The sequence below is a fragment of the Malus sylvestris genome, chromosome 5, assembly GCF_916048215.2.
Source record: "Malus sylvestris chromosome 5, drMalSylv7.2, whole genome shotgun sequence".
NCBI classification, from domain to species: Eukaryota; Viridiplantae; Streptophyta; class Magnoliopsida; order Rosales; family Rosaceae; genus Malus; species Malus sylvestris.
In genome coordinates this window covers 16,445,495-16,460,316 of record NC_062264.1, presented here as the reverse complement: position 1 = coordinate 16,460,316, position 14,822 = coordinate 16,445,495, and the positions used below count along the sequence as shown (strand labels likewise).

Here is a 14,822-nt window from a genome sequence, read left to right as displayed (position 1 = left end):
GATTTACCGACCGAATCATACCGGTCGGCTCATAATGGTATGATATAGTTTGGGCATTTTTCATAATCGGTTGACATTTTACTGAACTAACAATTAATGACATGACTTTGGTAATTGATTTTGTATGCCGGCGGTATGTCATACCTACCAATATATATATATATATATATCATATATACTAAAATCCAGTTTCCCCGGCACTGTTCACCAGCAGTGAAAGGGCGAAACTGCCCTCGGATTCTTCTTTGCTTGCGGTTGTCTTTTGCTATTTTGTGCAGTGAAAAGTCCGTTTTGGCCCTCATGGCCACGCGTCTGTCATCGTTCAGTTTATGCGTCGAATAGGTTTTCGTTGGTTTACCATTTGCTTTGCCTTTTGTGTGTCGGCAATCTCTGCTTCTATCGATCTTGGTGTCGCCTTCATTTCGTCTGAAATCCTGTGTTTTGCGTCTTGCAAAATATTCATCGCAAAGATTGTCGTGTTATTTTTTTTTTTTTGGGGAGTTTGTTTGGGTTCTCTGTTTTGAGACAAGTTTTGCATCTCTGTAAATCGTTTCTCCCCAATTGTCATCGGCTTTCCGACCAATTTTTGGTGCGGTCTGGGTGCGATCTTTGTTCAGATCATCGTAATTTTTATTTATTTAACTCAGGTAAGTTCAGCAACCCTTATATGAGAGTTGTTATTTCGAATTTGCATTGATTTGAACGAAACCCTAACAGTTTGATTTTATGCTGAGTTGTGGCAGTTTGTCGAGGCTTTGTCGGCTAAGAGCGGATTTTGCGTTTGGTTTACTCCGCTGATAAATCTGAGATTTAACAGGAGTTCGAAGGCGACTGTTGGTTTGGGTATGTATTCCCTGCTTTCATTCCTTCCTAATTGTATATGGATTTCCTATTTAAATAAAGCAGGGAACTAATCGATTAATGCATGTTTTAATTCCATTATTCCTAATGTTTTAACAGCTTTGTTTATTGTTGAGTTTTAATTGGTTTTTCATTTATTTAAAATAAAACATCTCAAACAATTATCCATTTCTGCATTCACTCTGTCACAATGTTGTTCTAGCGTCTATTTATGTTTTTCAGGTTTTCCAAGTGTACAAGGAGGTTGCTGGGTTGAGTTCGGTTACACAGATAACGCTGCAGTATACCGTATAACGGTTATGCATATAGCAATAACCTGTTTATTTATCATCTCTTGCTTCTGAGATGAAAGGGTTTGTATGTTGTCGGAAACATTAGTTTTCAGAATGATAGTGGGAGGCCAACTTCTCTATTTCATATGTTAGTTGGGGATATGAACATGAGGTCCTGTCAATGTATCAGGGTTCTTTACTCCACTTTCGGTCTCTTGCAGTTGTAGATGGAATTAGGTAATTTGAGTTTGAGAACACATTTTCTTTGGTTTATTAGAGTATATGAAGCTACGAACAATCCACCAGGTGGAGACATTGTTGAGAACCATGTTCTTACGGTGAACCTACAGACCTTACCGATTGTCCTGATGTTTTGTAGAAAAGTTGTCATGTCATTTATAGGGTGGTTCGAAGAATGCATGAGGCCATGGCATATACGAACAAGTGGAGTTGGAGTTGGAGTCGGACTCTCTGCAATCATGTTCCCATAACATCAGTATAATGTACATGACAACATTCAATAATTTTGAGTGAGTAAGAGAAGCTAATGTCATACAAACATTATAATACTTACTAATTGGTCGTAAGGAATTTTTTGTTTGTGAAAAACGTTGAAAAAACAAATGAGGTGGGATAGTCACATTGGAGTCCTTGTACTGTCGCTAACAACTAACAGATATTCTCTTTTTGTGCTCTGCTCTGAATTTGTTTTTCGTTTCTTCTTTCATGACTTGCTTATGTTTCTGCCTGCTTTCCTTGTTAATTGTTGCTTCCATTTCATTTTTCCAGGACGGGCGAGTATTCTGGTTGGTTTTGATAGTTGATATTGAATAGGCAAATGTCACAGTCTTTGAGTTTGGCCTCTACAGGCCTTTACAAATTTGGATTGAGCCCTCAAACCAGAGTTTCTACCGGGAAATACAGAGTCTCTACTTTGAGATCCTCACCTGGGTTTTTTCGTGTCCGAGCTGTTCAAGAGGGTGGAGGGTCTCGAAGACTAGTTGATATCATCAGAACTGTGCCAGAACTCTCGAGGAACTATTTTAGAAGTCCATCACGCAGGGCTCTCTTTGGTGGAATCTCTTTGTTGGGTGGCTTTTATGTGGCACAAACGATATCTTTGTCATTTGGAGCTTTAGGAGTCAACGATGTTATTGCTGCAGTCGTGTGTGTTCTCTTGACAGAGTATGTGACAAAATTTTATTACAGCCGACCAAAAGTAACATTCCCCATCGCTCTTCTCAACAATTTCAAAATGGGATTCACTTATGGTCTGTTCATCGATGCGTTTAAGCTAGCCAGTTAATGGCATATTGGAAACAAGTAATTTGTCTTCGTGATGAAGCCCTTTTGGTTTGGCCTATGTAAAGTTCTCTGTGTTTGATAGTGCTATAGATTAAAAGATAAATTTCCCTATGTATTTATTTGCTTTTCACCGTATGCAGATTTGCCTATGGATTTTGCTACTTGGAAAGGAAACACTGTTCAGGATAAGCTGGAGTTTTGTTTATGCATACTACATTCAATGTGATGTTTGACTAACATTTTTTATTTTAACAAACGATATTATCTAAACTAATGATGAGGGGATGGGCTTCGCCTCGCAATAAGCTAGTAATAATGTGGTTCAAGCTCGCTGTTGGTGATAATTAAGATCTGCATTATTTGCAGACCTTTTATTAATCATGCAATTAAGTGATTGATCATTAAAATACTCTAAGATATTACAATATGAATAAATTATACAGTGATCACACCTAATTACAGTTTCAACCCAAAATGTAGTTTTGCAATCAATCAAAACTACCTTCTCCAAATTGGAAGAAACCAATTTACGAAAACCAAATATGGGCTGTATTTTAATAGTATAAAGAACAACTGCAAAAAGATAAATGCTTCGTACATGAATAAAAAAAGAAAGACAATAAACACGCTCTTTTCTTTTTTTTACACGTTCATGTTTAATCAAATATATTATTTTTATTTTATTTATTCAATTTGATAACTGAAAGTAACGGCGTGTGAATTGTGAAAGCCTAAATAAAAGAAGATTGGAGCCAAATAAAAGAATATAAAAAACCAAATACCACTCCAAAAATCTTATTCTACACTCCTCGCACGTGTATTTTTTTTTTCTAATTATAGAAAGTTTGGAGTGCCAAATGAGATTTTTGGAGTGCTAATAATAATTCTCAAAACCAAATTGGGACAAGATTAACTCAACACGTCAATGTAGTGTTGGGGTTGACTGGTGATTTGGAATGAGTGCTCGAGTATGGGAAGGGATCCTCTTATGATCCCTTCTCTTAATCCACCAAGTTCAGGGATTCAGGTCATTAAAATTTGATACAACGGCTACAAACAGTGACCCACTTTAAAAGTTATAATAACTTTAACCATTGAATCAAATTTCAATGGTCTAGATCCCCAGACTTGGTGGATTAGGTGGAAGGGATCCGAAAAGAATCCCTTCCCTTGAGTATGTCAAACTTGCACAAAAAACGCACTTTTATGAAAACAACCAAAGCTTCCATAAACTTGTTTACCTCTTTTACCATCATTAATCATGTATGTATTGATTGGCCGAATTTCGTCCCTAATGACTTTTTATAGGGATCGAATTTGAGTGCAAGAGACGAACATAGCATACTTCTTTTTTTGTCAATAACATTACCTTTATCATAGGATTGAAATTCCAAATTACTAATCCAATCATGATTTTATATTTAGGTTTTTATCACAAATGGTGCCTGAAATTGATCCACTTCATCAAGATGGTCATTGAAATTGAAAATCAATCAATATAATCATTTTGTTACAAATTTTTTTTGATATATGTTGATGTGACACATATATGGTCCCACAAGTTAAATTAAATATTTATTTTTATATAATTACATTTTTTTTGTTATTTATAATTAAAATAAATAAAAAATCAAATATAATTAAAAATTATTTTAAATTCTGAGTCTGCCTCAAACACGATGGTCAGTAACTGTGGCAGGCGGAAACAAATCTGGGTTTAGGTGCATGAACGGTTGGTCAGGCGTGGAGGTCCGGGAATCATGGTGGTCTGGTGCGAGATGGTACAGGGCAGCGGTGGGATGGGATTTGAGAGTGGTGGTTTAATGAGAACGCTGGACGGTCTGGATTGCAGGTTAGGTGTGCGCAGGCTGGTGGTTTGCGGATTGGGCGGAAATGAACAGGCTGGTGGATGAGGACTGGGCTTCGTGGAAGCAACCCACCGCCTTGCAGCCGTCGCATTTAGTCTCAGATCGACCCGGTTCCCCATTCTTTTCTTCCTAGCTTTTTGTTAGGTTCTCATCCAAAAAACAAAACCCAAAAAAATAAAGGGAAACCTGTAGAAAAGTAAGTGATGCAAAGAAATAGTATTGTGAAAGTAATGATTTCCTTCATTCCTTTCACCGTATAAATAATACAAAGTTTACAAGAGTCCTATTGTAACCATGAAACAACTCTTAACAGATTTATCAACATTTACATTTAAACAGATTGAACCCAGATTTATTAACTCTGAATTGCAGTTGGGTTCTTAGTATATATGGTTCTTTTTCTGGGGAAAGAGTAAGAAATCTTGTTGGCAGATTGAACCCAGAAAACAAAATCTCAGTCTGCAGGACAAAAAGATCTATGCTTATTTGCTATTGGGTTTGAAAACCTTGGTGAGATAGAGATTTTGGGAAACTTTTGTTGATGGGGTTCGCTAAAGCAACAAAATCAAGATTGAAAGTCTTTTCAATACAGGTAATGGGGAAGAAGACGGGGGTGGTGGTTCGGGAAAGACGGCAGCCCGAAAATTAGAGGTCAAATCCTGGTTTTGGAGAAGAATTGAAAAAAAAAGTGAAAAACAAAGTTTTTAAGTTTTATTTGTATAAAAAAAATTATTTTTTATTATTTAAATATTTTAAATCTACATGATAATATTTAATTAGACTTGTGTGATCCACCTATGTGCCACATCAGCACATAATAGAATTTTTGACAGAATAACGGAATGACTATATTGATTTGCAACACCTATTTTCATGGACTACATTGATTGATTTTCAATTTCAAGAATGTACCTATCTAAGTTTACGTTCAAAGTTTCGTTAAGCTATTTCTTATTGTTTTATGTGTATATTTGATCGATCAAATATTTGCACTCATACTAGTGGTGTAGTAGCAGTGTTATAGAAATCAAACTCAAAAGACATGATTCATATATATAAGTGGTCATAAGGACACCACATTTTTAAATCAAATTTGCAAATTAAATGATGTATCATTACTAGAAAATAAGCACATAAATCAATCATGCAATAATCAACATCAACATCATTTGGTGTAAAAATTTGGTCTCCTTAGCATTACATATTTTTATTAAACATCACTATTGTCTTTATTCACACACGTTTTAAGGTTTAACGTCCAACTTGAGTTGGATACAGAAAAAGGTTTGAAGGGCCAAAGTGAAAAATTCCAAAAGTTCACCAGGAAAATATAATATAACCTAAAAATTAGATAGACATTGCGAATTGTTATTCACGTTTCAAAAATCTTACATCACTGAAACTTTCAATAATTAAAAAAAATACATAACTGGGCAAAATGGGTAATTCCCTCCTCCCGAGGCCGGCCTTCCCTTCCTTTCCTTTTGTCCTTTTGTCTGTTACCGAACAAATCGCGCCACTAGGAAACGACGAGAAAAGCAATGAAACGGCAGTAAAAGAAGCATCGAACTCGAATTATTTCGCTCGTTTCTCCATACGCTCTCTGTGCTTTCTCTGAATCGCTAATCCCCAGATCAAATTCAGAAGTCAACCCGAACAGAGAAATGGAGCTAAAAGCAGGCCTCTCAGCTCTAGTCACCGGCGGAGCCTCCGGAATCGGTGAACCACCTCACTTTTACGTTCATCAAACTTAACAACACGAGTGTTGGTTTTATTCTGTGTGTGTGTGTGTGTGTGTGTGTGTATGTGTGTGTATGTATATATATGTATATATATATGTATGTATGTATAATCGGAATTGTGAAAATTTACGAGAACAAAGAATTTGATTTTTGAAATGCCCAAATCCGTTTCGGCCTTGTTTGGATTGGATTGGATTGGATAATCCATTGAGTTGGACATAATTTTTTCATCTCTTCGTTCTGACTTACCTTGGATATAGTGGGCTATCCATTCCATTCCAATCCAATCGTAAACACCAAACTAGGCCTTCAATTCCAGTCCAATTCTTAACGCAACCGCTAACCCAGTGCATACACAATTTACTTACATTGTAGACTTGCAAATTCTTTCGCAATATGATTGTTTTCGTGATGCTAGCTGTTTTTATTACTGATTCCGTGGGCTGTTTCTGTGTAGGAAAAGCTCTGAGCTTAGCTCTGGCAGCGAAGGGAATATTTGTGACAGTCGTCGATTTCTCTGAAGAAAAGGGGAAGGAAGTTGCTTCCCTTGTTCAGAAGGAGAATGCCAAGTTCCACTCCAATTTAGGTTTCCCGTCTGCCGTGTTTGTAAAATGCGATGTTTCAAATACAGGTTAGTGAACAGTTTGTACAACCGTCCTGCCAATGAATGGAATACTCCATTTTTTTTTATTGTTGCTCAAGGTTAATATTGTATGGTAAAGCGGGAGCCTTGTGCACTGGGTACGACCTTTAAGGTTAATATTGTATGGTAAAGATTTGAGAACTAAGACTTGTGATGTTGTCTTTCTGCTTGAACTGTGTTTATTTGCAAGTTTTAGCATGCTTACTCTGTACAATGACACACCAAACATCATTCTACAGGGATGCCAAAAAAATATCATACATGTTTCATGAGAGTCTATTGAGCCATGATTAAAAGAATTTTGATATATAAAAGAAGATTAAAGAAAACCTGTTTTGTTTTTAGTCGTGTTTCAGTGATTCCCAGTCTGCACATGCATCTGCATTTCACACTCAAGAACTTTAAACTTGAAGAGGTTATCTTCTCGATCATCCTATATGGCTTTTATATTAATTTGGAATCAGATGGTACCTTTCAGATGGTTACATTATTTTTTATGTCATGGACAGGAGATATAACTGCTGCGTTCGAGAAGCATTTAGCAACATTTGGAGGATTGGATATCTGTATAAACAATGCAGGCATTACTGCTTTCATACCATTTGATAAGGATCAAACCGATGGTACTCATACCTGGAGGAAAACAATTAATGTGAATCTGGTGGCAGTTATTGATTGCACTCGCCTTGCGGTATGCTTTGAATCTTGACTCTTTTTTCCTGACATACTTGTTAGGTCCCTGAAAACCCAAAAATTCTATCAATGAGACAAATTTTAATTGATAATGCTGAGGGGATATATTGTCATTCCTATCTTCTTAACATAGGAATATTTTTTGTTGATTCATGAAGGTCCTTATGCTATGTTATACAATTTCAGTAGGCCATTACCTTATTTTATTGAAAAAAATCACCACTTGTTATGGACTGAAAAGTGATTTTGTGAAGCCTTTCAATAAATGACAGATAAGCTGTTTCATCAGTTTATCAAGACTATGGTAACATTTCACCATTTTTTTACTGATAGAGAGACCTTTTGAATCATCTTTAGTCTTGCACGTTTCTACGTTTTCTTCTATGTTTGTGCCCCTTTTGCTGTGGTCCCTATTTTCTTCCCTGTAGTTAAATAACGGGTTACTCCCTCTGACTTTTTCTTAAAAGACTTTCAACTTAGGCTTATTGAAGTGGTGATAAACTGTTCTGCCTCTTTCTTCTGTCTTCGTTATTGATCTCTGGAATTAAAATTGAGAGCCATAAGATATTTTACCTCTGTTGACTACATTAGTGTCTTAATGAATCAACTATGTTCCAAACAGATTAAAACCATGGAAGCTTTGAAAAAGCCTGGCGTAATTATCAATATGGGGTCTTCCTCAGGTCTTTACCCATTCTATACTGATCCAATCTACTCTGGCTCCAAAGGTTTGTTCTTTGTACTAGCTTTGTCCGGATTTGCTCTCCAAAACTTTTCTTTTGGTCAGTTTTTTCCTTTTCTTTGAGTATCAGCAGATACCGATAAACTAAAGTACACCTAACATGCATATATATTGTCAGTAATATTTTCATTGATACATTATTGATCATAAAACAATGCTTTTGCAGGTGGGGTTGTTCAATTTACGAGATCTCTTGTTCCATACAAACTTAGAGGGATTCGCATCAATGTGCTTTGTCCTGAAGTAAGATAGTAACTTACATTCAACTGATATTAGACAACAATGCAAAGGAATATTTTAGTAAAACACTTTCCTACTTATTTGATGCAGTTTGTTGAAACTGAGATGGGCTCAAAGGTGGGTTCTAAATTCATTAGTCTAATGGACGGCTATGTGTCCATGGAAATGGTGGTAAAAGGTAATGTGTTACTGAAATCTTTTCTTTGAAGAAGTTTGTGATTCTAGTAATCATCTGCAGATGTATATTTTAGTGATAGGTATTAGATTGTTGGACCTCATAGTCAAGGATTTACTCAAATTGTAAAATAGCCTATTATATGGAAAAAAAGTCAAGAAATCTTTTATGCTGATCTGCAAAAACAGCTGTATAGCCGCAATGATGCTTTTTATGTCTCAATTTATTAGCCTTAGATGATCCCCATGTAGATAACCGGTGCACTTTTCAAGTTATGGATACTTCGCTTGTTTCAAATTATGGCTTTTATTTTGTTCTGTTATTTTTTTTTATTTTCAATTATTTTTAATTTTGGAGTGATGTTTAGACCCATGGCTAGCCGACATTCATCTCTCCCAGACCCTGCGTAAAGCGGGAGCCTTGTGCACTGGGTACGACCTTTGGAGTGATGTTTAGACCCATAGTTTGGGAGGGGTGTTTTGAGAAGTGTTCTGTTGTCTGTACCTTGCGAAGTCAGTCCTTTTCCACTCAGCTCTATGAAGTCAAATGTCAAAACCTTCAGCAGGGCTATTGGAGAGGTTTTCTAGCTTTTAGCATATGCGGCTGTGTGCCATCTGACTCACATGGTTCTTGGACATTGTTTGGCCCACAATGTAAAAATTCTGGGTTTAAGAAAATTCCATGTTTGTTCTGTAAATAAAGGTTTCATCTCGAAGCATGCAATCACTGATAGGTCAATCATATTTTATAATTTTCATATACGTTCTCAAGTTCCAAGCTCTTGTATTGTATTTGTAGGCGCTTTTGAGCTTATTACTGATGAGAGTAAAGCTGGCTCATGCCTATGGATTACAAATCGAAGAGGCATGGAATATTGGCCAACTCCCGCAGAAGAAGCAAAATACTTGGTTCGCCGTTCAAGTTTGAGGAAAAGAGCTGTGGTAGAAGCTCCTTTCAATTTTCAACTTCCAGAAAGTTTTGAGAAATTGTGAGTAATAACACATCAAACATTATTTCCCTTTTTCTTTTTCAGAAAGATATCAGCTCTTAGGTGCTTTACGATTTACTATAATGCATGGTTGGATATATCTTATTGTGAATCTATAAATTGAATTTGGCTAGCGTATTGAGAACAAAATTATGATATTGGGTAAAGTTGGTAGACTATTTCCTACTAAAAGTCTGTCAAATGATGACTTTTATTGGTATAGGCAGAAAATGAAGCTTTGCATTCATCAGCCTTTGCATAATTCTGGTCAATGTATCCGTTTTCCGTACTTGGCTTACAGATATCCTTTGATTGTGAAATTTTGAGAAAGAGTAACTTTCTAAATGCAGTGCCATGCTTGTGTGTAAAATGCTCGATATAAATTATATCTTTGGTATTGTAGTCTCAAAACTTTTCCTTTCATGTTTCAATTGTTATCTGCTCAAATCTTTCTCATGTTTTGTTTAACATTAGGTCGCAGAAGCAATCATAAATTATCTCTTGAAAGAATGCGAGTGGTTTGTTATTAGTTTTTGTTAGCTAATAACAGTTATTTTTATTCAGAGTTGTTCACACCTTGAGTCACAATTTTCGTAATGCTACCTCCATGGTGCGCGCACCATTGAGACTACCCATTGAACCGCACAGCGTTCTTGTGAAAATCATATATGCTGGTGTCAATGCTAGTGATGTAAGCATCTGACTCTCCTTGAAATATTGATTCTAAGTTTTCTTTCTCATAGTTTATGTTTTGCTATCAAACGTTGTATTGGCTAATATCTGTTGCTCTTCCTTATTTATGATGCATGTTTTCTTTTGAGACATGATTAAAATTGGACTGAACTTAGTGATATACTGGATGATGAGTTGCCAGGGGAAGTCAGGTGTTTTAGTGAGTAAAAGTTAAGGCTTATGATTACTTGGCCAGGCAGCAGGCTCTATGGGAGTTGCTTTGGCATGGTCCTAAGACTAGATTACAGTCTACAAAAATAGACTGAATTAATGCACAACACAGGCTGCGGTGGGGGGAGTGCATCACCTTCTATGACGAGAAAAAGTGCTAATTATACAGAGAAGGGATGCTCTGGTAGAATAAGATGGGATGGGGCCAGGGAACAATCTAAGGAGTCTAAATAATTTTGTTCTTGCATTTTTAATTATGTGATAATTGTTTACCAAGTATAATGATATTGAAGATCCTATCTCCTTTTGTAAAGCAAATAATATATGCTCTAACAAGGACTTATCATTCATAGGTAAACTACAGTTCAGGACGTTATTTCAGTGGCAAAACCAAAGATATTGAGTCCCGTCTTCCATTTGATTGCGGTTTTGAGGTGCAGGACAATTTATAATTTTTGACATGACAATCACTCGTGCACTGATGGTTTACAAATGTTTAAGGTTATTGCTATTTGTGATGTCTAGTTGACAGAACTGTTTCACTGTTGCAGGCTGTGGGGATAATTGCAGCAGTAGGGGACTCTGTTACTAACTTGCAAGTTGGTACTCCAGCTGCAATCATGACTTTTGGAAGTTATGCAGAATTCACGTTGGTACACTATCTGGAGAATATCTTTTCTATGTGTACTGAGATGGGCTTTCATTTTTAATGTCAGACGTTTCCAAGTTTCCACTAATTCATGACACTAAGTGATTCTATTATATTTTTGTTCTTATATTTCTTTATAATATCAATAACTAGGTTATTTGATGAGCTTTCAACTTGGTTAGGTACCTTCAAAACACATCCTTCCTGTGGAAAGACCAGATCCAGAAGTTGTTGCTATGCTTACTTCAGGACTGACTGCATCAATCGCTCTAGAAAAGGTTAAATATGTGTGTGTGTGGTCGGAAAACTATGCGTAGTTCAAAAAATGTTAGCGCTTGTGTTTTTGTATCAGAATTTTGTATTTTTTTTTTTGCTGAATCCTAGGTGATTGTTCGATGATAACGTCCTGTGGAGTTCCGAATAATTTTCTAGTAATTGTGTGTAATATTCTTTGTTGCCTTCGTTGTTTTTAATAGTTTAAATTATTCAATGAAACACCATATTTCTATTTGTCTGACACTTTCTTTTATTATGCGCATCTAGGCGGGACAAATGGAATCTGGGAAAGTAGTTCTTGTCACTGCTGCTGCTGGAGGGACTGGGCAATTTGCAGTCCAGGTTTGCTTTCAAATGTGGAAATAGCTCTTTCTTATATGCATGCTTTTTTGTTCGATTCCACAGGGTGTATGGCTATTTGTGATATCAGTGTATTCACTGTCTAAATGTTGCCGATACATACCCAATGTTTTAGTATGTCAAACTCGTTGACATCAACAAGGGGATGGAATTCTGGGGAAAAAAAACCCCATCCTCTATCTCCTGAAAGCCCTCCAAATTTGGTGCATATTGATCAAAATGTTGTCCTGCCATTTAATTCTGACATTCTATGATGCCAACCTTTGTCTTTCTTCGCTCAAACACTACTCTTAGTAGTCCTTTATATGCATAGCTTGCAAAACTTGCCGGAAATACTGTGGTTGCAACTTGTGGAGGTGCAGAAAAGGCAAAGCATTTGAAAGAATTGGGGGTTGATCGAGTCATTGACTATAAAGCTGAAGATGTCAAAACTGTATGCCTTTTTAATCTTTTCCCTTTATTTATGAAATTGTTTCTTTAGTTGTACTTGATGGAATTCTAAGCTGAAAAAGGACTTATGACTTCTTTGATGTGATGCAATATGTCAAGTAATCCAGCTAATAATATCGACTGTATCTTCTTATACCGATTGCTTAGTGCTTTTTATTTTCAAAGACTCCTCAGATCAATATTTACCTTAAGCATGTGATGAAATGCAATGTTCTTAAGATCAGTACAATTTTAAATTTACCGACTCAAACACCCAAGTTTCACAAAGTTAGGAGGCTTGTTACAGTTGGTATTAGATTATAGAATTAATCCGAGTCAATCATTATCTGGCACTGGGTAATCGCCAATCTGGTTCTTCCATTTTGTTGAAGTAACCTTGACTCGTAGGTCATAGACTCATAAGCTTGTATGGTTTGCCAGTTTTATCAGGTTTTCCTTCTCCAAATTAAATACGTTACTGAAGATGGTTTGGTAATGCAGTCAGAAACTCGCTAATGTCAAAACACATTTTTGTCATCCCTACTTCATAGGTTTAAATTGAACTAAATGGGAGGAATAAAGGAACAGCTACTACAAAGAACTAAATGCTTTTGAATCTGATGTAGATAAAGGAGCAATGCAATCCATTCATTGATAACTTTCAATTTTGCAGGTTCTAAGGAAGGAGTATCCCAAAGGTGTCGATATTATCTATGAGTCTGTTGGTGGTGACATGTTTGATTTGTGCTTGAATGCTCTTGCGGTCTATGGGCGACTCATTGTAATCGGAATGATTTCTCAGGTTCTTTATTCATGCAAGCATAAACGTTACTAGAATATAATTGTCTTTCTTGACACTTGATATGCTGACTTTGATAATTGATATAGACAATTGAAATATACCAAAGGGTTTGTTTCGATTTTCATTTTAGGTTATATGCAAATATGTAGTAATAGTATGAATATTAACAGAAAATTTGATAGGATTAATTATCTAAATTGTATATCAATATATGCAGTCCAACAGACACATCCGTCTCCGCCATTAATGGTAAAAATCAGTGCAAGCTCCAATTAGCAGTCTTAACCATATGCTGAGCTGGTAAAAGATTTCTGGGATGTACAGGCTCAGCTTTAGAAACATATTCTCCTTGTTTGTTCAAATTTCAATAGATTTGGATTTTGTTTAAATTCAATTATGTGGATTTTCTCGTCTGCTGAGGAATTTTCTTGTGTTTGATGTTGGTGGATTTAGTCTTCCTTTGACATGATTCATTATGGTCTCAGTATCAAGGAGAGCATGGGTGGAAGCCATCAAACTATCCCGGAATTTGCGAAAAGATTTTAGCGAAAAGCCAAACTGTGGTATGTAGCTGCTGAATACTTAAACTACACCCCTTAAGTATTCTCTCAATTCAACTGCTTTTGTCACTGGGATACTATAATCGGGTCATTAGTTGATCCATACACAGGATCTATTGCAGTGCTTTGAGAATTGAAACTGCATTCAAATATCTTTCGGTGAATTCATCTATTGTAGCAAATGTTTATTTAACAACGTTCATATCTTCAGGCTGGTTTCTTCCTAGTGCAATACAGTCACCTTTGGCAAGAACATCTGGATAAACTAGTTTATCTTTTCTCCAAGGGAAAGCTGAAGGTCAATGTTTTACTTATCTTTGCTCAACCTTTTCACTCACCTAAATAATTTACCGTACTCTATCCTAGGACGGCTTAGGGTTTAAATCGATGATACTCCTAATCGTATCGTATGCGCTCATTTTTATAGGTTTCGTTAGACCCAAAACAGTTTCTGGGTGTCCGTTCGGCTGCAGATGCTGTGGAGTATCTCCATTCCGGTAAAAGCGTAGGGAAGGTAATTCATCTGTCCTATCTTTTACTTGTCTCACTCTCGATGTGGTAGTGTGACAAATCAATTTCCCCTAAATGCCTTTTTTCCGTGCGACTAAATAAATGTTACAGGTTGTCGTTTGCATCGATCCATCCTTTAGGCAACAAACGTCACGATTATGAGCAGATGGATGTTGTCTTGTAGCCTCCCAGGCATATTTTTCTTTCCTTTCCGAGCAACAAACGCTCGAGAGTGAGAAAAAAATATTGGAGGGCACCGATAACGTTCACAGCTCTTGTCAAATGAGGCTAGCCAAAGATCATCACAGTTCTTCTGCCATAGAAGATATCACACAAGCGGTACACAACTCACTCCGAACAATGTGTTGAAAATTTTAACGGACCCAAAGAATAAAGTGGTGGTGGTGTTGGATGCAGTCTACCCCATAAGAATATTTTTTAGAACAAAAATATTTTTGGTTGTGAATTTGCTATTCCCGAATCCCGACTTATGAAGTGGAATACCACCGTAAAAAGTTTTATCGTGTAACGTCTTTTTATATCGTTAGCCTGTCACGAGGTGCAATGTGAGGAACGCACTTTAGATGTTTACACCATTTAGATGTTATAATCGTGACCATCCACTACAAACATATACAAATTCAAACTTAAGAGGACTGAGCTATGAAATAAGAGAATTTTAACGAAAAGCATCCGGTACTGTTCACTATAACGAAAAATCACATTTTTACATTAAAAAGTCAATCTTGGTCATTTTACCCTTTATTTTGTCCTTATCATTAAAACTCAAAGTTTTCAAGTCCT

At 36.4% G+C, this 14,822-nt stretch overlaps 2 protein-coding genes across 6 annotated transcripts; both read left to right on the top strand.

The window, feature by feature from the left end:
• Window positions 1–313: 313 nt before the first annotated feature.
• LOC126623999 (uncharacterized) lies at window positions 314–2,627 on the top strand. 5 transcript variants are annotated; one of them, XM_050292987.1, is made up of 4 exons: window positions 314–647; window positions 744–843; window positions 1,084–1,157; window positions 1,923–2,627. In XM_050292987.1, exon 4 carries the CDS (start codon window positions 1,972–1,974, stop codon window positions 2,437–2,439), a length of 468 nt encoding a protein of 155 aa, XP_050148944.1. In that variant the 5' UTR covers window positions 314–647; window positions 744–843; window positions 1,084–1,157; window positions 1,923–1,971; the 3' UTR covers window positions 2,440–2,627. The 5 variants fall into 5 exon arrangements, with proteins under 5 accessions (XP_050148944.1, XP_050148943.1, XP_050148948.1 ...); XM_050292986.1 differs by lacking the exon at window positions 1,084–1,157 and having other exon boundaries at window positions 317–647; XM_050292991.1 differs by lacking the exons at window positions 314–647; window positions 744–843; window positions 1,084–1,157 and adding exons at window positions 1,164–1,370; window positions 1,518–1,663.
• Window positions 2,628–5,731: 3,104 nt separating this feature from the next.
• Window positions 5,732–14,547, top strand: LOC126623334 (uncharacterized). Its single transcript, XM_050292189.1, has 18 exons — window positions 5,732–6,025; window positions 6,506–6,679; window positions 7,201–7,382; window positions 8,007–8,112; window positions 8,293–8,369; window positions 8,457–8,544; window positions 9,340–9,529; window positions 10,094–10,220; window positions 10,786–10,866; window positions 10,984–11,085; window positions 11,264–11,359; window positions 11,625–11,699; window positions 12,031–12,150; window positions 12,820–12,948; window positions 13,434–13,511; window positions 13,720–13,806; window positions 13,936–14,022; window positions 14,130–14,547. Exons 1-18 carry the CDS (start codon window positions 5,971–5,973, stop codon window positions 14,178–14,180), a joined length of 1,905 nt encoding a protein of 634 aa, XP_050148146.1. The 5' UTR covers window positions 5,732–5,970; the 3' UTR covers window positions 14,181–14,547.
• Window positions 14,548–14,822: the final 275 nt, after the last annotated feature.

What these genes read in the sequence shown, in the direction of transcription:
- LOC126623999 (XM_050292987.1), top strand. Translation starts at nt 1,972, where the DNA reads ATGTCACAGTCTTTGAGTTTGGCCTCTACAGGCCTTTACAAATTTGGA.
- LOC126623334 (XM_050292189.1), top strand. Translation starts at nt 5,971, where the DNA reads ATGGAGCTAAAAGCAGGCCTCTCAGCTCTAGTCACCGGCGGAGCCTCC. An exon ending in ATGCGATGTTTCAAATACAG is followed by an intron (nt 6,680 to 7,200) that starts GTTAGTGAACAG and finishes TGTCATGGACAG; the next exon opens with GAGATATAACTGCTGCGTTC. An exon ending in CCAGAAAGTTTTGAGAAATT is followed by an intron (nt 9,530 to 10,093) that starts GTGAGTAATAAC and finishes ATTTTTATTCAG; the next exon opens with AGTTGTTCACACCTTGAGTC.